This window comes from Zonotrichia albicollis, chromosome Z, assembly GCF_047830755.1.
Source record: "Zonotrichia albicollis isolate bZonAlb1 chromosome Z, bZonAlb1.hap1, whole genome shotgun sequence".
Taxonomy (NCBI): Eukaryota; Metazoa; Chordata; class Aves; order Passeriformes; family Passerellidae; genus Zonotrichia; species Zonotrichia albicollis.
Genome location: NC_133860.1, coordinates 24,719,358 through 24,746,816, shown reverse-complemented (window position 1 = coordinate 24,746,816; position 27,459 = coordinate 24,719,358). Strand labels below are relative to the sequence as shown.

Genomic DNA, 27,459 nt, shown 5'->3' with positions numbered 1-27,459 from the left:
AAATAGGTTTTATTTTAAAATTTTATAGAAGCATTTTTAGATTGCTTAAATAAAGCAGCTGGACAGCAACTTTCTGTATATAATCCAGACAAACTCAAGTACATAAATTAACAAATACTTTGATTTTACAACCCAGCTATTCTATCATAACTATTGACATCTTCCTACAAATATTAAAATATAAACTTATGCCATTAAGATAACATGTAAAAATATTTCTAAAACATAGCCAAACTCGCACTTTGCCAAGTGTTCCTACAGAAAAATCCCCAAAGGCACTAGCCCAAATTATGTGCACATTAAGTCCTCTCTAAACATACACAGTTCCCTTCAATATACCAAGTCAACTGTTTTCTCCCACTACAGTAACATTTAGGGATAAACACAGCTCAGTTCACTTTATTTTTCCTGTTTTATGATCAGAGTATTCCATCTTACTTCAATTAAGTTTCATACTAGACTTTTAAAATTAGACTGCTAATTTCAGTGTGACTTCTTTGGACAGCCACAATGGAATACTAAATGAATTAGAGAATAGCGCAGATTCAAAATATTTCAAGTTCTTCAATGTTGAATATGATCTTTTATATTTAGGCAACGGTGTACAAGAACTTTGGTACAAGTGTTGTAATAATGCTTATTTTTACAGTTTTCTTTCACAAGTCCCTGATTTGCTCATAATTTATGTGTGTATAGCAGATATCTTTTCTGACGTCTTTTGTTGCAGGGCTTCAGTTAATGGTGGAGGCTTGTAGAAATACACTGCCATGACCACAAAGATGATTGTGATGATTTTGCAAGCAGTACCTGAATGCAAAGAACAGGAGAGTTTTTAATCACACTCACTTTCAGTAGCAGAGGCAGTGTTTCACTCATTTATAAAGCTTCATATGGTGAGTTACATACACCCTGTAAGACTGAAATTCACAGCCTTCATTTAAATGTACTCTACATGAATGACAAAGGGCAGATAAAGACAGTCATACAGCTGAATTCAGACCACTCACCTGCCTGCCAATTTTTGCTTTGCTCCAGTTCTGTATTTCTTCACCCCATTCTAGCCTGAAGTGCAAATCTTTCTTATTTCTTGTTTCAGTACTGTAATTTGTTATACCAGTATTCTCTTTTCCAGAAACTAAAGCTTCCCACATAGAACATCTCTTAAGTATTCTCTGGTCAGATGTCTTAGAAGGCTATAGAAAGGTGTTTGCACAACTTGGTAGGCCAAGGAGAAGGGCAAAACCAGGGGGATTGTATTTGATCACAAATATGCCTTGAGATCCTTATCCTCAAGTTGTGACTGCTGCTTTTTCAGTTTCAGGATTAGACATCAGTACTTCAGCTCACACACTGTAAATATCACAGTTGCTAGAAGACAGGACATCAGCACTTAATCTCATGCAAGCTCAGCCTACACCCTCTCTCCCACTGGCATATATACCACACATTTGAAGGGAACAAATTGTTAAACAATCAGAAATGACAAGTGTTCAGACATATTTTCAAGAACTTTATATAACTTACAGAAAAGAACTGAGATACAAAAAGAGAAAGAAGGCTCCCCAGACCTTAACTGCCAACAGGCAACCCAGATAATCACAGAATTATTTGAGTTGGAAGGGAATCTAAAGTCTGTCCAACTCTTGTGCTGGGGGCAGGCACACCTTCCACTAGATCAGATTGCTCAAGGCTCCACACCTTGAATGCTTCCAGGCATGGGCATCTATAACTTGTCTGTGAAACCTGTTCCGATGCCTGGCCACCCTCTCAGTGAACAGTTTCTTCCTAATATCTAACCAAAACCTACCCTCTGAGTTTCAGTCCACTACCCCTTGTTCCATCACTATTCTCTCTTATAGAGTCCTTCTCCATTTATCTTTCTTGTAGGCTCCCCTTCAGATACTGAAAGGCCTCAATAAGGTCAGCTTGGAGACTTCACTTTCCCAGGCTGAACCAACCCAATTCTCTCAGCCTTTTCTTTATAGGAGAGGTGCTCCATCCCTCTCATCATCTTCACACCCCTGTTCATGCTCATTGCCCTGAAGACAGACTGAAGTGTGAGCCAGTCCCTTAAAAATCTAGTAAATAAGTATGACAATGAAGCAAGATCAAAGACCAAAACTATTTTGTGTAATTTTTAAAGGAGTTTTTAAAGTAATGTTTAGGGTTTACTTACTGTGGTGTTTCTCCTTCCGTAATATTTTGCTGATCATTTATGAAAGTAAGTTAAAAAACACTGCTGCCAAAAATAAAAAGTGTAAGGTTTTATATCAAAATAATCCCCATCTAGCAGACAAGGTCAGTATATATATTACCTAGTATATGTATTTAATATTAAAGACTTACTTATGCCCATGAGCAAATAAGCCATTCTTTCATTGTCATATACCCAGCAAGCTCCTTTAGTTTCACATTCATCAATATCCCACAGAGTACAACTGTTGTCTATAGCAGCACCAAACAAAATTGGTCCAGGAATAGAACCTAAAAAACAGAGCAACACATTAGAATGTTTGAGTTACTTAACATACTAGTTTTCATGCATACAGTGAAATGCTAAGCTGGTGGGGAAGATAAAATGGGAGAACCAGACACTAAATGTAACAATTTTAATCAAAGTCATAGGCTTCATATTACATAGTAAGTCTGCACCTAGCAATACTCTCAGTTAACAGGTAGGATGCAGAGAGTGAATTCATTATACAGCTCTCACTTTGTTAAGCAAGAAATTTATTCAAAGACTTGAGCTTCTTAACTTCCTCTGTATTCACTGGAAAAAAAAATTAAAATCAATGGTGAAAAAACTAATCAAGAAATCAGGAATGTAACTGAAAGGAAAAAAGTTCCTTTCTTCTGATCATACGCACCACCCTGTTCCAAATTATGAGAACTAAAATATAATTATGTTAAATGTTCAGTAACACATTTCTCCCTTTTCCTCATATGTAGCAAAGCTTCCAGTAAAAATTTCACCAAAAAAAAGCACTGTTTAAAATTATTCTTGTACAGATTTTATTAACTCCATGTGATTTCTGTGTGTTATAATGCACAAGTGTACTGCATCCTAGTACAGCCAATTTTAGAATAAACATACCAGGTACATCACTGCATGTCTACCCAACTACCCAAGGCCTAAACTCTCCTAGAGCTAACCAAGTAGCTATGTCCCTCACTAGGTCTTCAGCCTAAAACGCCTGTGCGATTCTTAAAGCCTACAGCAAAAATATCTTGCGGGTAAGTAACGCTGTTACTGCCTTCTTCAGCCATAGTACAAGCAGTGCAAAAAGTTCTATCACTCCACAGTGAAGTCAGGAGTTCGAGATCTAGCATAAATATCTGAGCTCTAAGTTAAGTGAATCAGAGGGACCCTTATACAACACTGATCACAGACTTCCAGCTTATTTCTACCTGTGGGGATGTTTGTTTTATTACACTTTATCAGCAGAATAACTTATATTAATCACAGTTTGAATACAGCAAGGCGGAACTCATTACTGCGAGTGTTAGATATACTGTAATCTGAAAGGAGAGGGAATGGCTACAGTACTAAATACTGGCATGAAAGTCCAATCAGCAACTGTGTCTTGTCCCAGTCTTGAATTAAATATACCATTTAAAAACTGTCTACTACTAAAACAAGAATTTTCATTATGCCGGAGAAAATTCAAATGCTTGTGGACCAGAAAATACATATGCTTACCCTTGTTTTACTTAAAAAGATTCATCTGTCCTACTGAAATGCTGGAGATGCTTAGATATGGAATTAAAGTATTATACTTCCCACATTATACTCTGTAAATAATTATGCACAATTACCTATCTTAAGAAATGCTGAAGTTAGTAAAAGACATTTTAAAGGAAGAAGAAGAGGAAAGGCTCTACATATTCATTTTTCTTTTAAACTTCTGGATTTCAGATGTTACATGAAACTGTTTTCTATTACATCAGTTCTTCTTATCTCAGTTTTCAGAATAGGCCTTCTTTTGGGGAAAGGAGCACCAGGTGTGTTTTACTGAAAGAATGGCAGTTACCTCTATTTGGCTTGTGCTTGTAAGAGTGAGAAAGGCTGAAGAGAGCATGAATGCCCTATTAACAATGAATTTGAATCCAGATGTAACCTTACAAGTGTATTCCATAAGCCAATGACAGACTGCTTCAAGCACCCCTGAAAGATTTTTAAGGCATTATTTTAAAGTTGAGAAAAAAATGTCAAATAAGAAGATTACTCAAAGGCATATGTTTCAACAAGAAAGTCATACCCAGTATTCGCAGAAACAGTAACTGTACTCCAAGAGCAAATGAACGCTGTTTATCTGGCACACATCTGTAAACAAGATTTGCAGTTTAAGACAGAGTAAACAATTTCTACTTCTGTGCTGTGTCCCTCAGTGAATATGCTTTCTCTATATACTCTTTTAACCTGTTAAATGCTGAAGGGTTTATAAATCCAGCGTGCAGAACAAGTAACCCAACTACTTAAAATGGTGTTTAGATAAAAGACAGAAAAAACACCAGTAGCCCATCAAGAAATTTTAGATTTAACTAGTTTAACAAAATAGTATAAATAAAAAGGAAGCTTGCTATCAGCGTTCTGATATAAACATTTTTTCCACAGAACAATGGAAAGGAAATTAAAATAGTGTTAGGATGCAATCCAGAGCTACTATACATACAGAAGTAAGTGTTGGATTCTATTATTCATAAAGGCAATTAAGAGAAGGAGAATGAGTTCCACATCATGCAGTAGATTTTTTTCTAGCAGTAGAACACTGTCATGAATATATGAATTTATGTTTGAAATTGCACAAAAAAGGCTTACAGAGAAGACATTGGAATATACTGTAAAATTTACTGACACTTTAGCTACTTAAATTAATCTTTGAAAATTAATCTACTTACAGTCCTTTTTTTCATAAAAAACTGTTCCACTATTTCAGCTGAATTATATAAGGATTCAAATATCCAAATGTTACTGCTTAGAATTACTGAAATAAAACTATGTCAGCTCAAATTTGAAGATAATGCAGAACTTTATGCTATTCTGCCTCCACACTAATGACAAACTGTTAATTCCAGATTCCCACCAAACCTGGACACAAGGCTATTACAAAGCTCTGTTGGTAGGATGTTACCGATTTCCTCAGCCTCTTGCCAAAGGGCATCTAGCCACATCCTCACAAAGCAACATGCTATTGCATCATGGTTATCTTTTTACTGGAAGTATTAGAACTACAAGTCAAACCTGTAGTTTGACTTCAACAAACAGAAAAGAGCTCTGAATTCAGAATGAGAAGCACATTTTTAAAATAAAAACAAACAAAAACTATATTTCATGCATATAAGCTTCAGCAATTTGGAAGACAGCAAAACCACTGGTTAACTCACTATCACATTTTATATTAGTGACCACCATACATACAAAATCAGTATCATGGGAAATAGTCTACAGTTCTTGACAAACTACAATTTTTCAAGCTAGAACTCTGAATTGAGACAGGAATCTAAGGTAGAAAATAGAAGATTAATTGTTATTTTGTCCTTTTCCTGACACAATTTGAAATGACCACACTATCAACAGGCTAGACAAATATTTTCTTGATCAAAGCACAAAGCACATTTATTCCTTTTTGCTTCAATTAGAACAGTCAAGAGTGCTCAAAATTCATAAAATGGACTTTGCTGCACGCTAGAGAGATTTTTTTAAAATAATTTCAAAACTCGTCTACTAACAAGAGTGAACAGTGGTATGACTATGCTCTGTTTAAAGTACTGCTTGCTTACTACATAACCTTGTTAAAATACTACATTGCAAAGCAAAAGAATTAAGTATTTCACTGACAGTAGTTTTCAAAAGAATGTCACCTTTCTTGCAGACCAAAACATGTACCTGAGAATGGCCACGGTTGTTGGAGTAGTAGACATAAATGTAAAAACAACAGCAAAAAAGAAGAAGACCAGGAATAAAGGTAAAAGTTTGCATTTTGTTGGGCATTTCCCAGGAACGGCTTCATAGAGAAAGTCTTCTGAACCATTTCTTCTTTTTGATTTCCCAATACAGGAACAGTTGTGGTATGTCTACGAATAATTTATAAGACAAAATTTAGCTCCCAGAATGTCACAAATGACACCTTTTGGTAAATTTTACATTTACATGACAGAATTACAATTACATTTGCATGACAGAAGACAAGAATAAACACTGACTTTACTATGTGGGAAACAGTTAATTTCCTGATGAGCACATGAAAATAAGATTAATTTTTAAAACTGGCTCACCAGAATTTGACTGATCCACCTCACCTGAGCAAAAAGTATTTTTGGATTTTTGACCTAAAAAGACAGTGACAGCCTCCATTTTGTATGCTTTGTAAGCTTTTAGCTACACTCAAAAAAGTTGCAGAGGTTAGAGGCAAATCATATGCAGAGAGGCAAGCACTACACTTCAGACTTTAGCAGGAAAGCACAGAAGCAATATAGTACCACTTCTATATGCAAGTGAGCAAATGAATATGCTCTTTATCTAAACTCACAGAGTTTGTTTTCAAAGAAAAATATAACATGTCAACAAAGTGTGAAATTTTGACTGCAAGAAGTAGTTACTCTCCTACATTTTCTTATGGATAATACCTTCTCTCATTTTCTAATATAAAAGTATATAAAGGCCTTTCCTGGGTCAGCTTGCTTTTTTTTTGGATCTCTCTATACTGCTCCCACATCCCTTCTCAAGAGTCTATTGTACTAGAAGAGATAAGCACAGAAAGCCTCTCAGTTCCAGGAAGGCTTGATAATAACCTAGGCACTTCCACAGCTTACCATTCCTGCATCAGGGGCTACTGAGCTTCAAGTTTTCAAAACTCATGGAAGCAGGCTGTCATGTATATGTATACAATAAACACTGCATTTTGCTTAAAGATCTAGATAAGAACTGCAGGTTCTTCAGAACCTCAAGACAATTGCTGACTTTGCCAATTGTCAATTCTATTTAAAGTACATTTAGATTTAACTTATTTTCAGCATTAGGAAGTCTGGTAGATGTACACTTGGAGAATGGCATCACACAAATGAGAAACACTGTGGCTAACCAGTAAACCCTTACAACAAAAGAAGGCCCAGAGGTGGGAAAGACTGTTGTGCCCAGAACACTCACAGAACAACACAGGCTGTGAATGACCAGAAATGTTGCAAAGAAAGCTATATAAAAAACAAACAACTGTGCCACTTCAGCAAATCAAAAGAGATGTAAATGCTTCTCTCTGAGTTCATTAAGAGAGTGGAAACATTTTCCTAAGTTAGCCAGACCAGCATGAACATGGGGGTGGTGAAGGGAAGGGAGTGTAACTCACTTCAACACACAGTATAAAAAGCTAGACAACTACCAGCAACATTTCAGAGAGTAATGGGCTTGACCTGGCTTCAACCCATGAATACCTTCCCAATAACTGGGGAGGCCCAACACTGTGGCAGTGAACATGTTAAGAGATCAGCAGTGGGAGTCACACTGGTACCGTAAATGAACTGTGTATTGTAATTGCTGGATTTTGTTAAATACAACCTATATTTGGTATTGTAGGAAGGACATCTTGAAACACAGTGCATTTTACAGGAAACCAGAACAAACCATATCAGCTATCTTCATTGCATAAAGTACCTTTTTCATGTTGTTTAAAAGATATGAGGCACAACCCGCAAAACAGGGAGAAAAGTACTGGACTTCATCACTGCCACAAACTGGGTAGTATACGGAGCGCAAACACCGGCAGTTTGCATTGCATGGTGCTGTTAAGTTATACAGAGTGCCTGTTCTGAAAAGCAGAAGTTAATAGGCTTTTTAAAAGCAACTGGAAAACAGAAGATATGTAAACAAGTAAAGCAATATTTATAGCATAATAGATTGTAAAATACTCTATTCATGTTACTTATGCACTTAGTTGTTTAAAAATAAGCACAGTAGTTAGAGATCTGGATTTTCCATTTATTATACACCTAGGGTTTTTTATGCTGTTATTCTATCCAAAGATTATTCCTCCAATTTCCACTTAAAAAAAGAGATTACAAAATTCTGCATCTCAGCCCAACTCTTATATCATCCTCCCCCTCCCACTTAGGTATTTGAATTTCTTCCATTTATAATTTCAAGAAAAAAATACAAGATTAAAACCAGTATTTGGAGTTGTTTATTCTACTGATCATACTCCAACGTTCTTCCCCTTTTTTGATTTGAGTCCAGTTGCAAAGCCACCTTATTTTTACTATTTCTAACACTGCCATGGAGACATCTAAATTGTATGAGCACAAAGACAACTGTACACGCTAAATGCAGAGTGCAATGACACCCTGAAGGACCTTAAAGATTTCCTCTGGCTGTTTAAGGAATAACTAATAACAGAGTTTACTTTAACTCTTGCACACTACATTTACTTTCAATTTACTTCTAATACAGGTAATCGTACGGTTTTATTTGAAGTAGTCCCACTGTACTATTAGCATGAAAGATCACATTGGTTTGTGTGAGGACTGTCCTAAGGCATAACCAGAGAGAATAAAAACACCCTTTGATTTTCAAATTGTAGTTCATTAATAAGTAAAGAATTTTCACAGCTTAAAAGTTCAGTCAGCTAAAACCAAGTTCTGGCACTGCCACTGGAGTTTAAATATTGTACTGTAAAATAAAAGTTCCACATTAATTATCTAAAGGTATGTTTATTTGTGAGAATTTGAGATTACAAAAAAATACTAAGAGAAGAAACAGTTTATGTAGGAATTAGCTTACATACAGTCAGACTTCAAATGGAATATAAGGGACATCACAACTACATATAAAAACCATTTTGTTGTAATTCAGCAGAACTCCACTAAATTAATTTGTGCTTTAAGCCTAAGCAAACTAACTTCAATTCTTCTAAGTACCAAGAATGAACTACATTGCACCATAAGCAAATTCACTAATCAGATTTGTACATTCAGTGCCTTCCTAGCCTGAGAGGCATGCAAAACCTAGAAATATTTAATCAATTTGGTGGCATTTGTCCTGTTCACATGTGCAGTGTCTCTTTCCCTGACCTCCAAAGAGGGAATGAACACTTAGTTATACCCCGTCAGAGAAAAATAAAACAAAAAAGATACTCCTGGCTTTTCTAAAAAATCTAGCTGATGAGACCATCAATTGCTCATTAAAAAACTCTATAGGAGTTTTTAATCAAGAGACCCAGAGACACATGGAAATAAAGTACAGAAATAGTCACTGCATTTCTGTTCCTTCAAGTTTTAAGGGAAGCACTGGGCAATAGAATTTGGCAAAAGCAATTCCCTGAAGTGCCTGCTGGACAAAATTATGCTAGTTCTGCTGATAGCCTATTTAGTAATAAATAGTGTTACTAAAAGTAAGATGCTGTTTTCATTAACACAAACAAGTGATCCTGTACTCATATAATTCTGAGACAAAACCTGCAAAAGCTTCTCTCACTTTTCTGAGCTATTTTTCAATAAGAAGATAATGCTTGCCATGAAGGATTTCTTTAAATTCTCGACAAAAATCTACATCAAATTCTAAGTCAACCCTCAGAGTAGCCTCACAACTTATTCATTCAGAAGCATTTGTTCAGTAGCATGAAGGCAAAGAACTTGGCTGTTCTTGCACAAGTTTACACATTTATTATTTTCTAAAATTTCTGCTTTAAAACAGCTACTGCTTTTAAAACATATTTTATTTCTGTATGGAAAACAGTTTAAGAACTGGCACTGTATTAATGCCACTAACTATTCTGATGCACACATCCAGTAAAGTATAAGCCAACCAGTAACACTGCATAAGGTAGAAATGAGCCATTTCTTATAATGGATACCAAGGGAAGAGATATATTTCAGGACTGGTTAACTTCCAACTTGGTTAACTTGCTGTAGATAAGTAGCCTTTAGCAACAGTTAAGCTACATAACTGATAAAGTTACACAAAACTGTAAAACATAAGCTAGTGGTATTTAACTTAGGATGAAAGTCAGTTCAGCTGTAACTTTTGTCTGCTGCCTGTTACAATAGGACCTGATATAAAAACACAGGTAATTTCATATACCATTTTCTATACTATATCTTCAGCATTTTATTGATGACTCCAGATTATTTCACTACATATGTAACTATAACCTTTCTGTAGCCAAAATCTGAATTATGATTCACAGTTCTGAGTTGTCTGAGTCATCTGTCGCAAAGCCATATTTTAGTCATCCAATTTCAACACTGGCCTTTAAATATACTGTCAATTTATATAGCAAGTTGTAAAGATGAAATCAGAATGAGTCATAACTTGGGCCTTTTTGGGCTTCAAGGTTTTTTATTTTTTTTTTCAGTCACCAGTGTATGGAACTTTGTTGATTCATTTTGCATACTTTTGCATACCAGTAAATTTCTACTTTCCACCAACTTGCATGGGCATTTGAGGCTACAAAACCAATTTCCTCCCCAACCCATCTTCTCTGTTTTCATGGTACATATCATGCTAATGTGTCAGCAAACTGCACCACTCCTCTTCCCCATCTCATTTAGCTTCAAGTGTCTCTTTATGCATTGGAGAAGAACCATCAGATTATGCTTTTATACAAGATAGCAGCATCTAGCCTTTGCGTAAAATGGGGGATTTGGGAAAACAATAAAAAGGGATTTGGGAAAACAATAAATAACAATAAGTTATTTGTCAACTTGCACAGCATACAATTGACACCTATGATTTTTTTAAATGGCATCTATCAGTTCCTAAGTACCAGACTACTTGAATTATCTTGCACAGCCCCATCTAGCTCTTTGATAGACCTTCAAACAGCTGCTGTTGCCCCTGTTAATTTATGATGGGATAACTGACCACTTGAGAGCAGACTTCTGGAATAGCTAGTTGCCCTCCTTCTGCTTTTAAATACTGCTGGTGTGTACTATTTGAAACTATGGCAATTGAATAAATATTTATATGAAAGCCAAGAGTGCATTAAAATATATTTACCCATTATATGTTTCAGAGACACCTGCAAAAGGTTCATTCCCACATTTAGCAAATAAAAACACTGTGTTTAATATTAAGGCCACTGTACAGGTGACTATCATGAACTTGATTATGCTTTTCAAATCCATTTTGCGCTTGGAAACTAAGACACCGCTTATGACTTGGCCTAGTGCTGCTCCTGGAATTAGTACAAGTCCTAGAGGAAAACAAGACAAGGAGCAGTTACATAAAAGTGCAAGACTTAACTGTGACGCAATTTTATGCTAAGAAAAACAAACATCAAAACAGTTACCTGCAAAAAGCTGTCCATGTGATATTGCTTTCAAACCATACTACCAGAATCTAACTACATGAGCAATTTATTGTACTGTTACATCACCTTTAGCCTTTCCAGAGGTTTAACTGGAAAGTATAATTTATAGTTGTCCAAAACCCAACTTCAATACAGCCAAACTAGAAGACTTAGGAGCACTGTGGGGTGGGAATCTCTGAACACCAGTAGGTGTCTCCACAAAAACAGAAAATCCTGTTTCATTCTTTCAGTGGTTTTTGACATGTCCATGTTCTTTCTTATACATCTGTTATGAACTTGTTAATAAAAGAACATAAACGCTGTTATACAAGAAACACAAGATACAAGAAGACATCTACTGAAAGATTTAAAGAAGTCTAGATCAGTGGGTCAGATTTACTGTCAGAGTCTATATAGTCCACCATGATTTATCCTCTTTGCACTCCAGATAAATAACTGAGCATTTTTATATGGCTAATCTATAATACAACACAGAACTCAGTATAACTTGCACCAACCTGAGACAGTTAACTTTACAAACAGTTCAGGTACAGTGACAAAACTGCCCAGGACACAGACCTGGGAATTCCGCAAACCACAGTCAATGACAGTTTAAATAGTTTCCAAAATCATTGGTAATGCTTAGACTAATTAGCTCAGTTCACGTACAGCCAGCTTTCAACGTTACTGCAGGCATTTCTTTAAAGCTGTACATTTAATAGGCGCTCTCAATATTTTCAACTCAAAAACATTCAATCAAGGTCTGTGGACAAAAAATGCAACACAGCTTTTCACTTCACTCCTAGTCTTTGGTTAACAACTGAGCATATATTCCAATGTGTTTTTATGTAAAAATACAGATTATTTGTTTTGATGCAATGATACTATCTAATATTGCCCAGAGAAGTAATTTAGGAGGTCTTTCCCAAACACATTTCTGTTGGAAAAAGAGCAGCTCAACTACCACAGTTATATTGCAGCACTCAACAGCTTAGCAAGACACATTCTATGAATATTAAATCTGCATATTGCAAGCATCTGTTTGCATTATGGACATTTCTGACTTGATCTGGTTGCTATTCTTCAGAATTAATTATGTCAATAACGTGAGTCTACTGAGCACAGCTCTTCCATCTGATGTTTTCTGTTCCTCCAGTACTCAGTTTTTCATAGAAGCTCTCTCCTACATATTACTTCTGCATATCAGATAAAAACAGGTGACACTAACCCAACTACAGCAGAGCCAGTTATATCACAGACTTACTACATATTCTGATCAGTCATTTTATTGCAAACTCATTGTAATGTCAGTGTGGAATTAAAGAAGAGAAAGGCAAAATCAACTTCTAATTTGTGATAAACACTGCTTTTTTTCCCTAGTTGCTCTTCATCTTGATTGTTTTAGCAGGGACTAAGACACTACTGCTTCTTCAGGCAATTTCAAAAAAGGAAAATTAAATGTTTTTCACCAAGAATAAACTACTAGTAAACTAAAAGTTTCATCAGCACTCAAAATCCTCAGTCTACTCTGAATATGTAGAGTACTTAAGTAATACTAGAGTATTTAAGGGCAGGCAAGAATAACAAAAGTACTGCTCTGATTACTGCATTCCACCTAAGTACATTCACAAACATCTCAAACAAAAAAGATACCCATATAATCTTCCACCTCAAATGTTAATGAAGTGTTCAACACAATATATATATATAAGATTTAAAATTAAAAAGCCATATTACCTCCAAGAGTTGCTGCAAAACTTGATGACTTTCCAAACTGATTTTCTATAAACTTAGGTAGAAATGTGGCAAATCCAGTGGCAACTAAAGCTTCTGAGGAGCTGGCTACTATTAGACTCATGAGCACTGGATTCCTCAAGAGTATCTATGGGGAGAAATTATCATACACTCCAAAAATTATTTGATTTTGGTACCAACTAAAGTCATTATATTTTAAAAGGAGATCCTCTGAAATGGAACTTCTGTAATATGCCTTTCTAACAATCTCAGGCATCAACAAAACGAACGTGCATTAAGATATCAGTAATATTGAAGTTTTCCCTTTCACAACACAATAAGCCATTTCTATAGGTCTCTAACATCTGGAAAATAATTTCATTTCTCAGAATATATTCAGTTTTAGCAAATTTGAAATTTTTCTTACCAGGAGAGCCATAGGAAAGTCTTTAAAACTTTGTCCAATATCATTGGTCTGAACCAGTACTTGACCTCCATCATCATGAGTTTCAGGGACTTTTTCAGCCTGAATTTTCGCAGTTCCTACAAACAGTCATATTTATCAACAATGAAAACACTGAATACCTGCACTCTTAGACAATGTGAACCACAAAAACTTTTGTTTCCTTTAGTTGGGAAAGTGCTTTCAGATATTACAGGTCTTCTTGCCTGTTTTATTGGCACAGATTTTTAAAGAGGTCAATACTGTATTGTTGAACAAAGATGTTTGTTGAAAGCATTATACTTTCATTGGACGTTGGAAAGGCTTGGCTGCAAGAAGATATTATCAGGGACATCCTAAAAACTTCAGAGTATGCTGAAGCTCCTTTTTTTTTAAATCATCCTCACATTCTCCATTTCCTACTTTATTTTTTCTTTTTCTTTTCCTCTATCATTTTTCTCCTTCAATATTACCATAGTAAGTCCCTTTGGATGCTCATGGAATTTCTACACTCTTCTTGCTGGGTAACACAGAAGCTTTAAATACAGTCTTGGGTGCTTAGCTACAAGCACCTTTCAAACTTTGACCACCAGTCTCCACACTTAGGTATTTGTTTCCAGTCCAGTCCATCTTTATAGAGAATCACAGAATCACGGGCTGATTTGAGTTGAAAGGGGACCTTGAAGATCATCTATTCCCAACCCCCTGGCCATGGACAAGACCACCATACACGAGATCCTCCCTCTAGCTGATTCACCTTGTTTTAAAGGCTGCATATTGGAGGGGGAAACAAAAAACAAACAAACAAACAAACTAGTCCTCAGATTTTAGTCAAAGACAGTTAACTGAGAAACAAAATCAAACCGGAAACATTCGGTTCAGTACTCTATAACCCAAAAATATGAACAAATGTCTCTTTCAAAGTAGCCAAGCATTGCTAAACCTTTACCTGGTAGGTGCTTTGGAAAGCATGAAAAAGGTATTATAAGAAGCCAAATTGCAAAAAAGCATGCAAGAAATCCTATCCACCATGCTCCAAGCCAACGTGGGTCATCTTGATCCATCTTTGTACTGGAAAAGTAATTCAGGAAAAGCAGGTTTACCTTTCTGAATTTCACATTTTAGTGAGTTGGAATATTTCCTTTTAATACATTTTAAAATAAAGCCTTTTAATATTGCTATTTTCCTTAGTTTTATATGTATTAAATTTATTGTTTGCTTGTTTAAACCACCTTCACTGGGCAATTATAAAAATACTGAATTCTACCAAATGTAGCCTTCAACTCATTAGTTAATGTCATTCCAATTTAAAGACTATTCTATGGCCCTGATTTCAAGATTCTGAAGCATTATGAAGGTAGTGGGAATGCTGGATTTAGAAAGATTCCTCAATCAATGAGTTATACCAAAACCAATTCAGAAGTTCAGAATGCCATTGCATCAATCTGAAGGCTCTAAAACACAAGAAACAAAAGTGTAAATGAAGCTGCTGGTTTAACTATTAGTACAATTTATAACACTTCTTTAAAAAATGGACTATTATTCAACACAAAGATTTTCTAGCAAGCTCTTCTCTAGGAGTTAAGAATCCTAGTCCTAATACTCCATCTCAAGGAAACAGTTCCACAAGACATCAGTAGATGGAGGTTTAACCCCGAATATACAACTAAGCAAAAGGAAAAGCATTTTTTGCTACTGAGGTTTAGAATAGCTAATATTTAAATGCTAGAACTAACTATTTGCACTACAGAGAAACTTCCACACACAATGGAGTCACTACTCACTCTAGGAAGTAACTCACTAACATGAAGCCTTTTCAAGTGCAACTTGTTTCCAAGTTAATGAAGCTTTTGAAAACACAGTATTTTCTGAAAAATTTTCTCCTCACAGGGAGAAAAGCTGAATATTTTAGTAAAAAATATTAGAAAAAGAAAATAGGAAGCAATAAACTAAGTTGTATCTTGCCTTTTTGGGATCTGAATATCAATATAAACTTGAAGCAGCTGCCCTCCTAAGACATAGCCAATAGCAGGACCCAGCAGAGACATGGCATAGCCAACTCCTAGAAGAGAAAATACATCAAGTTCATGGTAACTTCTTTATTTTTTTAAGATTTCTTTTAATAACATTTTTAAGTCAACTGCAGAGAAAAGGGTTTCTGTAAGTCAACCTGTTCTTCTACCGTCACTACAGTTGTAGCACCTAGAAGACAAAATCTATAATTAAGCCTCAACAAAGAAATTTGCAGCTCTCAGAAGCTTCAGGTTCAGCAAAAGGCTGATTGCACCCTTAAGCATTATTAGATTGCTTTTTTCCCCATTTTGTGCCTACATTTAAAAAATAACTAGTGAAAAAAATAGTGAAATTATGAACATTGGTTGTTAACTGTATTAACCACAATCTTTAAGAGCTTTCTTATTTCTATTTTTCAATCTTAAGTTGTTTTCTAGATGTAACTTCAAGAAGACAGTTACATCAAAGTGTGTGACTGGAGTAATATCTGCCTTAAAATACAAAGCCAAGGCTCTTAACAGCTCCTGGCAGTTTTAAAGAAAAAAACTCGAACAAGCAACAAAAACAAACACCCTAACCCCCTCCCCCTAAAAAAGAAATCACTAACCTGCAAAGTTGCAGGTGTAACCATACCCTACAAAAGAGTATAAGACTTTTTTGATGTCACAATAGCATTTCTGGCCTATCAGACACATTTCTGGTAGGCAGTTTAGCACTCACTGACAGCAGGAACACTGTCTCTGCAAATTAAGGCTTCCAATTAATAGCAACTAGATCCATCTTTAATTAGTAAACATGCATTCCTACCATTTCCCCAGGTTGAATAATCTGGATTTCTCATTTGTTTCTGAAGTGCAAGGATCACAAGTACTTAATTTTCCTGTAGTTAGTAAGAGGAAATGATGGGGGAGCCAGGAGGGTGACAGGGGTGCAAGAGGACAAAGCAATGCACAATGTGACAGTCAAGTAAGTAAAATTAAATACTGCGTAGATATATCCCAGTTTTTCCTACATTTCAGAAACAGTGACATGGTCACAGGAACTTTCTAAGTTAAGTTCATATTCATCCTATAGAACTTCAAACTGAGCTTAGAAAGTGCCTATTTTCTCCCACACACTCAATTTAAATACATTTGGAATTGTTTAGCTTTAGTTGTAGATGTACCAGTCCTCATGAACCTGCACCCAATATAGAGGATAAAGAAAATACCAACTTATAAGTTGCAGGCTTACAGCAAAAGGTGCTGGCAGCTATTTACAGACCATTTTAGGGGTGGGTTCTGGGATTATTTTGGTTTTGTTTTGTGGGTTGGTTTTTTTTGGGCTTCGTTATTTTTTTCTGCAATGCATAAGCCTTCTTGTAAAAGCTAAAGCAGCACAATATACTTAAATACTTAACACATTGCATGAAGCAAGGCTTAGTTACCTACCCACTCACTTGCATTCCAGTTTTGTTATATTAGGCAGAATACACTGCTCTTCTGAAGTCAACTCAGTTGCCTGAAGACTGTGCATGAATTAGTTTTTTGTATTGATCTTTTTCTAAAAGTATAAACACTGACACCATTCTCCTCCTAAGTTTTCATGTCACTTCTTGTTTCCCCATTTATGCAGAGAACCCTAATTCTGCTCTATTTATTTCACTGGATTCAGGGGAGGAAGAAAAAATGCAATATCATCCCTCTCAAAATAAAGAAACAGCAAAAACAAAACTTGTCTTTTTCATCTCAGAGTTGTCATAGGCACCTATCCTGTTTGTTGGCATCAAATCAAGTAGCTTGCCTGGGAAAACTGTGAAAAATTTGCATGCAAACAGATAATTATTTCAATTTTGCCCCTTAAAATATTGTTCTAGTCTGAATACAGTCCTGGAACCTGAGATGTTTTGACTTCCTCCTGCAAGTAAGAAGTATAGATAACATGTTTTGAACCAGCTTACATATGAGGTAGGGGAAATAAATATCTTCATACCCATAGAAAACACACATAGACTGCAATGAACTTGGCAATAAAATGGCATATAACCTAGAAAATGGTGACTGAAAATGATTAAAAACCATTGCTAAGTATTAGTACTCCTTAGCTTTTAAACAGTCCCAGTGAGGCAATCTCTGTACTTCCAGCCAAGTGCCAAATTTGTATGTGGCTAGAGAACGGGATTGATCAGATGAGACACACCAGTGTTTATGCACTGAGTGGACAGCCTACTATGAGAAGGTAAGTAAATTAAATTATTAAAGGATATAATATGATCTAGCTACTGACCTGACTGATACTTTTTAGTTACAGGTGTTGAAAAATACTGTGTAAGTTTTTTGCTACAACTTATTCTGTCTTTAACAGAAAAGCTACATGAATTTAACAATTTTCAGTTACTGACATGAAAAGGTAACACGAGGGTGCTCTACAAAATGAAAATTGATAAGACTTGGTACTTAGAGCAGATTAGGATCTAAATTGGATTGTAACTGATGTAGAAATACTTCATGCACATACGTAATAATCACAAAATTTTAAAATTAGACGAATTCATAAAAATACTTAAAATGCACTGCAGTCTATAATCTATGCAGACAGTGTTCTATAAACAGTTTTAAATTTACCTATGTAAAGGGAAGACTTGTGTTTTGGGACACTATCATCAATAAAAGATGTCCCCAAAGTATACAGAGGAGTTCCTCCAACTCCCAGCAGCAGCTGTCCGAGGATGAAGACGTACAGATAGTTGCGAAGTGGAGAGCTTGTGCTGGCACTGCAAGTGGCATTAGCAAAGGTGGTTTCTGCAGTTTGACACGTGTCTGAAAAACAGAGACAGCAAGACTTTAAAACTCTGTTACCTAACTCACAGTCCAACTTGAAGAATAATCTGTACTAAAAGCTAAACTACAATGAATGCTGTTATGCCAGGCTCCTATTTTAATTTTCACACCTGTTAATATATCCAATATTGCAGTGCCAAGCCTTCTGTGATATCATATCCCCCAAAAGATTTATTAGCAGGGCTTGGGTTTTTTTTCCTCTCTATGAAGAAGCAGGATTGAAATAGCCTTATGAATACGCTTTGGCAACAGGAATCAAATGGCCCTATAAATATGCTTTGGCTTACTGAAAGTATTATTGACCAGAAATTATTGTATGAAAAAAACCAAACAACCAACCACCTGTCAAATGGTCATTTCAAAGGTTATGAGTACTTCCATGTAACAGACACTTCATTGTGTGCCTGCACCTTATAACAGTTCTGAGGAGCACTAACAACTCCCACTCTTAGGTGACAGAGCAGCCTGCACAACATGAAGAAATCTGCCTGACAGAAAGTGAAGTCTGTCATTAGCAAAGATAATCCTTCCTTCACATTCAGTCTTTTGAAAGTGTTCGCCTATGAAAACCTTAAAAACCTACACCACTCTCTCACAGAACACACACTGCTATGCCTCTAAAAGGAGAAGTTAACATAAAACCTCTGCATTTATGCACACACACAAAAAGAAAGCAGTGGTACAGCAGCGTAACGCTGTGTCTGCTGGTGTAATATTTGGCACTACAAGGAGGGAAGAGAAAAGAGGAACTGAAAACAGGTAGTACCATGTTGTCCTCTCCTTTCTCTTGCTATCATTGCACTCTTGGTAGCAGAATACCAAGGGACAAGATGTAGGAGAAACATTTCCATGGTTCTCCTCATAAGAGCATAAAACCCTAAGAAGGAGGATAAACCCATCCATTTGGTAGTAATGAGCCCCACTAAACAAATATATGAAAATGTCATCCAGATCAGATAAGTAGACTGATTAATTCACACTATTTCACTACAAAATTATTACAGCTTTTATTTTTATTAGATCCTTTTACATCTGAGAACACTTTTTACTTACACATAGAAGAGCCAAGATCAATCCACACTATGGTCTCCCAAACCAAAGCTTAAGAAAGTGCTAGCCATGCACCAGGTATTTAAAGAAAACTTACCTAAATCATTACTTCCTCTAGCAGACACAGGCAATACAGTGCCATTGCACACAAACAGGCCAACATGTGGGATAAGAAAACCTCACATCAAAAGGAAGAGTCTTTAAAGTTTTCCTTCCTTTCGACTTAGGAAGTATCCTGAGTAGTACGCTGTCCCAATGTTTGACTGGCTTCACAATGAAGTTATTTTCCTTGTGTCAAGTGAGAAACTAGGATTCTCATTTGCTGCCACAGACATACTGAAACATGTTTAATTTTTAAAATAAAATCCAAGACTGAAGTTTAAAGGTACACTGCTTCTAATATTTGTGGTTCTCACAGTCCTCTGTGCTAATTAATCAAATTAAATTGATTCTGTTAAGGCAGCAGGGGGAGCACTTGACTGCACATACCACAGCCAGCTGAGGCACCAGCAGCCCAGGCAACCTGGAAATTTACCAGAACAAACAGCTGGTTGTACCTGGGTTACAAATTTGAGTCTAAAACCTTTCTGGAAAATAGAAAACACATTTTACGGTGTCTTAAAAAACACAAAACCCCAACAAAGCCAAAAAAACCAACTCCGCTGCTCCACTCCCTCCCCCCCAAAAAACCCAATCCCAAAGAAAAAAAACCCAACCCCAAACAATAATAGGCAGACAATTGATTAGCAAATCTTTCAAAATGAAATGGATTAGACTATTTCTAGGAAGTAGTATTAAGATAAATAAATTAGCCTTATAAGGCCTGTTCAGAAAAAAATCAGTGGTGGATTTTAATACAAGCATAAAATACAAGCTTAATTTAAAAAAAAATTAGGATCTCTATAAGCACCTCGCACAAATAACTAAAAGGAACACTTTTGGGGTGTGGTGCTATTAAATCCTGCAACTAATTCTATAGCTAAAATGTTTCATCAACCTCAGAACTAGTTAAACCAGACAACACATAAACCTGTGCTGTGGTTTACTTGACAGTTAAGAGATGCTGTTACACTGTACCTGAAGATTTATTTTGACTGCCCCAGTGCTGACATTCCCTGCACTCTCAGTCATTTATTTTTGATAGTGTTTTGTTTAAGTCAGCTTAAGATCTAGACTGTGTTCACCACCAGCACAGCATAGGCACCTGCATTACAACAGTCAAAACAGCAGGCAAGCTGTCACCTATGGTGAAGAAACACATGCCAATTCAAAAATTCCCCACTCCTTTTAGGTTTCAAAACTCCATGTGGAACATGTACCTAATAAAGCTATGAATATATACAGCCATCTTGAATGATGGATGTTGGATAAAACAGTAACACGCTCCTTGGAATTTCAACTAAAATTGTTTGAAAGGGGGAAAATCACTTGGAATAACTGGTAATGTACTCTCTCACACTGTCAGTATCTTGTTCCAAATGAAAAAAAAAATCAAACTTTTATGTATTATGTATTAAGTTCAGCTTCCCCTTCATCAAAGTGCAGTAGAAAGGTGAATACTGAAACCAAAATTACAGGGCAATGGGACTGTAACAGAGCCAGGACCCTTTTGTCCGTCTCCCAAGAGCTAACAAGTAATTATCTGCTCATAGTCCCCAAAACAGTAAAGATGTTTTCTTCTGACCTTGTTCAGTTAACTTCCATTTCAGATCCTCATCAATTAGATAGGAAAAAATAGCTTGCCAACCTTTTTAGACTAACAGGTAGACAGCTCATAGAAGGGGACAAAATGATTACTACTGAAGATATCAATTTGAGGATCAACAAGCTTTCATCATGTTTCTTCATAGCTACTGATTTTTTTTTTAGTGAGCACTCTAATATGTTTAGTCATTGAAAGCATAATTTTCATTAAGGACTGCAATTAGAAGACAATCCTAAAAGATTAAGTCATCCTGCTTTAAACATATCTAAACATTTCTGTATTATAGGTGTGCCACTAAATTGAAATACAAATAGTTGGCATTAATCACACTGTGTGAAGTCTTGTTTTGTGAACAAAGTTTAAGAACTGAGGGATAGCTACACCCATGACTTAAGTACTGCTTTGTTCAGTACAGTTCAGTACTGCTTGTTTCTTCTCTATTTCAAGTAAATCCTTAAGTTAAAATCAACGTATTTTAAAAGAACTTAGAAAAACTTGTTAATGAATTAATCAACATGCCTTTAATAGTTCAAAACCACAAAGAAATGCAAGCACTAGTCACCTTCAGGTAAGATGGCAAGATTAACAACTTTAACATTTCCCCTACCTTGCTAACCTAGCTTGATTCCATCTCCTAAGAGATGCCACATAATTTTTGCTTTAGTGAATTTTAATTGCATTCATCAAGGCAAGGAAAAAAAACATTTTCTTCAAATGCTGCTTCATAGCAAGAACCGATATTGACACTCATATTCCTTCTGGAAAAATAAAGTTCACTGTGCAGAGAGGCAGCTCTTGAACTTCCAGATTTCAAAGAATCAATTCTCAGTTACAGATAGCACCCTGTTTTAGGACATTGAGAGAGATTAACTATGTTGTAAGGAGTTGAAAATAAGGAGTTGCACCAAGTTAATGCAGAGATTTAAATTTTTTAGTTTAATTTTCAAAACAACTGTAAGCTTACCTTCAATTTTACTTCCATACTGGTATTTTCCACTGCTGAAGTGTGGTAAGGAAAATACAAGTGAGCCCAGTCCTAACATAAATGCTGAGAAAGCAAGCCATCGTGGTTTGTGCCCTCTTTCTCCCAAGTAAGATACAAACAGTGACAATAAACAAAAAGCAATATCATAGCTTGCAGAGATTAAACCAGTGAGGGAACTGTTCAACTCGTAACGCTTCTCAATTGTTGAAATACTAATGTTAATCAGGCCATTTACCACAATACCTACAAAAATAAAAAAGGGAGATAATTAGTCAAAGATACTTTAACTCAATAGAGTTGCAGAGCTAAATTTATATATATTTATACAAGGCTGCTTTATAAGGTATTTATAACTATAAGATACAGGTACATAGTAGGTAATGCAGTGCCAGCTTAGCCAGTCAAATTGTACAGGACCTATGTATTTGTCTGAAGCACAGCTTTCAAACAGAATGCTTTACGGTGTCACAAGACACTTTAAAAATTAAAGGTATTTTAGTCAAAGTTATAACTTGCATTAGAATACATGCTATGGCTGAAGCAAGTTCAGGACATAGTTTTCTACTTACTGCAAACACCCAACTTCCCTGCCATCACAAAGGGAAGATAAAAGAAGGTGAACAAACATGAATCCTCCATAATATAAAAAAGTGTAAAGCTATTCAATAATTCTTTGCAACTGTTTCAGAGCAACTGAGGTGATTTACTTCAACTAAGCAAAGTAGGTTTGCCCCTTGAATCTGTAACTTCCCTGAAGTTACAGAACAACCTGGAAAGAAGTCACTGCACAAGCTGCCCTACCAAAGCACAGATGAACTGCAAAAAAATTAACCGAAAGTAGAACTTTTGGTTCTACTTGCAATTGCCAGTGCATGCTTAAACACTCTGTCCACTTTTACACAAGCACTGTTTGTAGACTAACTTAAATCTTCTACACTGCTTCACATTGTGTTTCTGTGAAAAAGACTGGGTAGTTAAACTTTGGTAAGTTTGGTTTCAGCAATCCCAAAATAGGATTCAGTTACAAGATAAATAGTTGTAACTATAACGGTGTCAGATAACTTTCTTATAGTCTAATTAAACTGCACCTATAATAAAAGAGATACCTGAAAAATATTTGAGAAGTCTTAGAGTCAGAAGTACAAACATGTTTGAGTTCTGTAACCTTACAGATGACTGATGAGGATCTTCCCTGACACAGGCCCTTCAGGTACTTTAAAATTAAAACATGCTTTTCTATTGTCTATCTAAGAAAAGAATATAAGACTAGTGACAGAAATGTGTTTAAGTTAGTTTTCAACAAGCTTTGCACCATCCATAAGTACAACTACTTGAGCTAAGTTTCAACATCTCATAGAGCACTTTAATTTATTTAAAAATTACTCCAAATAAACCAGCCATTTTCTAATAGCCAAACGTCAGCTTTCTATATGGAAACAACTCTTCGCACAATCTTAGTTCCAATACCCTACTATGGCCTCTTTATTAAGGCTGACAATTTCACCTGTTAGTTTAGTCATCACACTTAAATTCATTTGGGATTGACACAGCTATACAGGTGTCCTTCCAGTGCTATTAGTTATACATTCAGCAACTTTATTTTCCTCTAAAGAAGCATTAACCAAATAACAATACTAGCATATTATATTATATACAAATAACAATACTAGAAGGAATGAACAAACAAGTTTTTCCCACCTGCCAGAACTTCAACACCTACTAAGGCTTTAAAACACTTGAGTGAAGGTGTGCTACACAGCAAGTGGATTACAGAGCTAGAAGGCATTGTCTTTTACAGGTATTTTAAGTTACTACCTTTAATTTACATTCTAAAACTCATAAAGCCTTCCATTTAATTATACTGGATAATTTGACTTCATCTGTAAAAACGCAGATGTGATGAATGACAGCATAACTTCTCCAATTACATCATCCAGTGATTAATCACTAAAGTCTCTTCAAGAAAGACAGAATCTGACTGATAGTAACTTGATCAGAAAACCAAGTCTTGTAAGGACATCCCAACACTTAAAACTGTAGTATAGAAATTACCAACCAAAACCTTGTTGTCCTGCCACATCTGTTAGGGATTTAGGTAGAGTGTGTACTGACACAAAATCCAGATTAATTATAAACCAACTTTATTTGCTATCACAAAACACATGAGTATTCTTTTTCTTCATCCATTCAACAAAAAACACGTGTTTTGCAGTTGTCATAAGAATGGCGGCTTTAACAACACATAAAAGTAACAATTAAAAATGCCTTGGTAAAAGTACTAGGTCTAATCAGCCTATAAAATATTACTGATATACAAAGATTTTACATATATTAGACTGGACAGTCTTAAACTGTGGTTCTGGTTTTTTATTTACTAAAAATCATTAATGACATGAGAAATAAACAGTCCTTCTTGTACTCAAAAGAGTGAGATAATCTCTGTCTTATTTTCTAATACAGCTGTGAACTGCAGCATATCCAGTTAATGTATTACTAGATGCAATCATACATTTCGGCAACTCTAAGTGCGACAGAGAAAGCAGGTATTAGTCATGTAAATAAATTCTAGGCAAACAAGTGTTTTGTGCTCTGCAAATACAAGTTGCACACGTACTTGAAACAGAAATGGCCAGAAATTAGAGTTAAGTTCCACCTCAAATCTTCTGAGAAGCTGCAATACAGCATATCAGGTGCTAATGACAACAATCTATTTTTGAGAGCAGCTAGAAAATAAGCTGACAAATATACGCTTTCAGTTAGATTCACAACATACCAGGTCACTACAGATAATCATCCACTATGTTCACTCATTTAGAAAGACTAGGACAACAACTTACATTCAGCAAAAGTGTGTTATGGATTACTTCATTAATCTTCAATGCATTAGGAAATAATCTTTTCTAGAGGCACATTAGGCAAGTTTAATAGATATATCTTATCTTCCTCAGTGATGGTTTCTGTAATTTGGAGGGTAGACCCAAACTAGAGTACAGTGTTAGGTCACATAACTTCAAAATCCTAGGTGTGTTTTGTGTGCTTTTATCTAAACTCTGAAGCTGCAAGACCTGAATATTTTCACAAAGTTTCACACACAAGCCTGATTTTCTTGCTGATGAACCTAGTTTTACACATCTCAAAAAGAATTGCAGCTAGTCTTCAGCACCCAGTTTCGTTCATGTTTCAAGCAAAGGAAAGATTCTTGTCAGAAAATCCAGGTAACACATCAGGAATGTCACAAGATCTGTAATAGCCATGCCTACACCTGCTTCCAAACCAAAAATTATTCAGTTTCTGTCCTTTAAGGCCTTAAACCTGAACTACATTCATTAGGTGCCTGGCGTACGTATAGCATTAAATAACCAAAGCAGTATTTGGACAAGTGGCACAAGCAACACAAATAACCTCCTAAGGGGACAGAGATTCTTATAATACAAGTTGTTTTTACAGTTGGAAACCTATCCAGTCTACAACCAAGATTTTAAAGTATGCTGAGTTTGTTATTCAGCTCAACAATCAGATCAGAACAGAAGGACTGATTTTAAGAAATTCAGACACATTAGAAATATTCAAGACACTATATTTAGTTTTAACAATCTTTTCAGTGTCATATTAAGGCATTTTTAATTGCCCATCTCTATTCTTATGCCACCCAAAAAATTTACGTGTGTATTCTAAAAGTATTTTACTACTCAGCTACTATTGAAAGCTATGATGTAAAAAGTTTTTCCACAGACACACCCCACCCCCCACCTCTTTGTGTTTATAGAGAAAACAAATTTGGCAGGACAACTGCAACAGGAATCATCTCCTGACCCTACCAGCCATAGCATGACCTTCCAAAGTCAAGCAAGAAACAACAGGCTTATCCCAAAATTTTCTAAATAACTCTTTTCTAAAACTAAACCTATATGCTAAGACAAGATCAGAATCTGAAGGGGATTAAATCAGAAGAAGTTCTCAGAAACACATACTAAGGCACTACTTCACGCAAGGAATCTCCAAGCATTACAAGGAGCGTTAAAATCTTCTAGGTTTTAAGCAGAGTCTCCAATTCTCCCCATACCATTCCAGCTGCCTCAGTGTGGTTCCCCATGGAATGGAGCCATCCAAATAATGCATTTCTTTGGTACAGGCTGCTCTCTCCTCTAACATCAAATATCCAAATATTCCCCTCCATGCCTCTGTAGAAATTCCTTTATGAGTAACAACAAGGAGCTTCAAAGCAAATTGTCCAGAAAATACCCTTTTCTTTCCTAGCTAGTCAAATAAAGTTGAAAGGTTATGAATATAGACCCAGTCGTTCCCTTTGGCAGACATGCATCCAAGTTCCACAAATTTTCTAATATTTTTTACAGTAATTCTTCTCCTCCCCTCAGTGAGCATTTCTACTTTCTAAGTCTAAGGCTTGCTAAGGCCCTAACTGATCATTACAGGAAACCAAAAGTATGGACAAGAATCTCTGAAGCTGAAAAACAGGAATTTAGGGCAAGCTAAACTTCAGGTTACTCCCAAGGTCAACTTAAATCATTAGTTAAGTTTTAAGAAGATGGCTGCACTGTGATTCACAGAACAAAATCACTTTTTTTTGCTGTTTCCAAATTCACCCAAAGTCCTACACAACCAGGCCAGGATTCAATTCAATTAGCAAGCAGGTAAGAAAGTAGTGGGGTGCCACAATTTTATATAGGTGTTTTAATCCCTAGATTTTAAGCCTCTGCCTGTGCGTGCACAAAAAGAGCTATTTCCCTGTAGGCAGTGGGGATGCAGCACTGACAAGTGCGTGAAGCAAAGAGCCTGCAGGCGCGTGGACTTCGTGGTCAATAAAGTACGTGCGAAAAGAGGAAAAGGACAAACGGAATGAAGTACAAGGAATACTGTGGAACGTCCCCATCCTGGGCACAGAAGAATGTATACTTTCGTCCCTTAGTCAAACCATTACCGTCACTGTTCAGCCACAGCACTAGACAAACCCACCACCCAAAACATGACCAGTCCTTCGCCGCCCTCCCCAGCCCAGGCTCCCGCCCGGCTCCCCCAGCCCCGGGAAGGGGAACAGCGTGTGCCCTGGACAGCAGGCACAGGTTACCTTGGAAGACGGCCAACAGGCTATAAGCAGCCAAGTACCCCTTGGCATTGTTGCAGAACTGCAGAGCTCTGGGGGCGCAGGGACCCCACCCGCAGGGCCCCTCCTCGGGGTAAGGGCCGGGCCCTGCGGGGGCCGCGGCGCCGGCGCCTGCCCCGGCGGGGCCCGCGTGGTACCTCTGGCCGAAGTCGGAGGAGAGTGTGTCGAACGCTGGGTTCTCGATACCACCGCCCTTCATGGCGCCCAAAAAAGCCGTTGCCAGCCACGGTTGCAACCGGCACCCGAGCCCAACGCTCTGCTAAATACCCCGACGGCGGCCCAGCACCGCCGTGCATGTGGCGGTGCTTCC

At 36.5% G+C, this 27,459-nt stretch overlaps 1 protein-coding gene across 1 annotated transcript; it reads right to left on the bottom strand.

Moving 5' to 3' along the window:
• LOC141726997 (solute carrier organic anion transporter family member 4C1-like) lies at positions 1-27,459 on the bottom strand. Its single transcript, XM_074532185.1, has 13 exons — positions 27,114-27,459; positions 22,007-22,270; positions 18,072-18,266; positions 15,421-15,517; positions 14,405-14,526; positions 13,441-13,556; positions 13,017-13,161; positions 10,988-11,183; positions 7,649-7,802; positions 5,888-6,075; positions 4,260-4,324; positions 2,347-2,484; positions 1-807 (listed from the first exon to the last, which is right to left on the bottom strand). The coding sequence occupies exons 1-13, from the start codon at positions 27,346-27,348 to the stop codon at positions 683-685; spliced, it is 2,040 nt and encodes a 679-aa protein (XP_074388286.1). The 5' UTR covers positions 27,349-27,459; the 3' UTR covers positions 1-682.

Bases quoted from the DNA above. Each gene is read 5' to 3' on its own strand.
- LOC141726997 (XM_074532185.1), bottom strand. From the start codon at position 27,348: ATGAAGGGCGGTGGTATCGAGAACCCAGCGTTCGACACACTCTCCTCC. The intron at 14,527-15,420 runs GCAAGATACAAC...TTACTTTTCCAG, and splicing joins GATATTCAGATCCCAAAAAG to TACAAAGATGGATCAAGATG. The intron at 2,485-4,259 runs GTATGACTTTCT...TCTGTTTTTTAG, and splicing joins ACTGTTTCTGCGAATACTGG to GTTCTATTCCTGGACCAATT.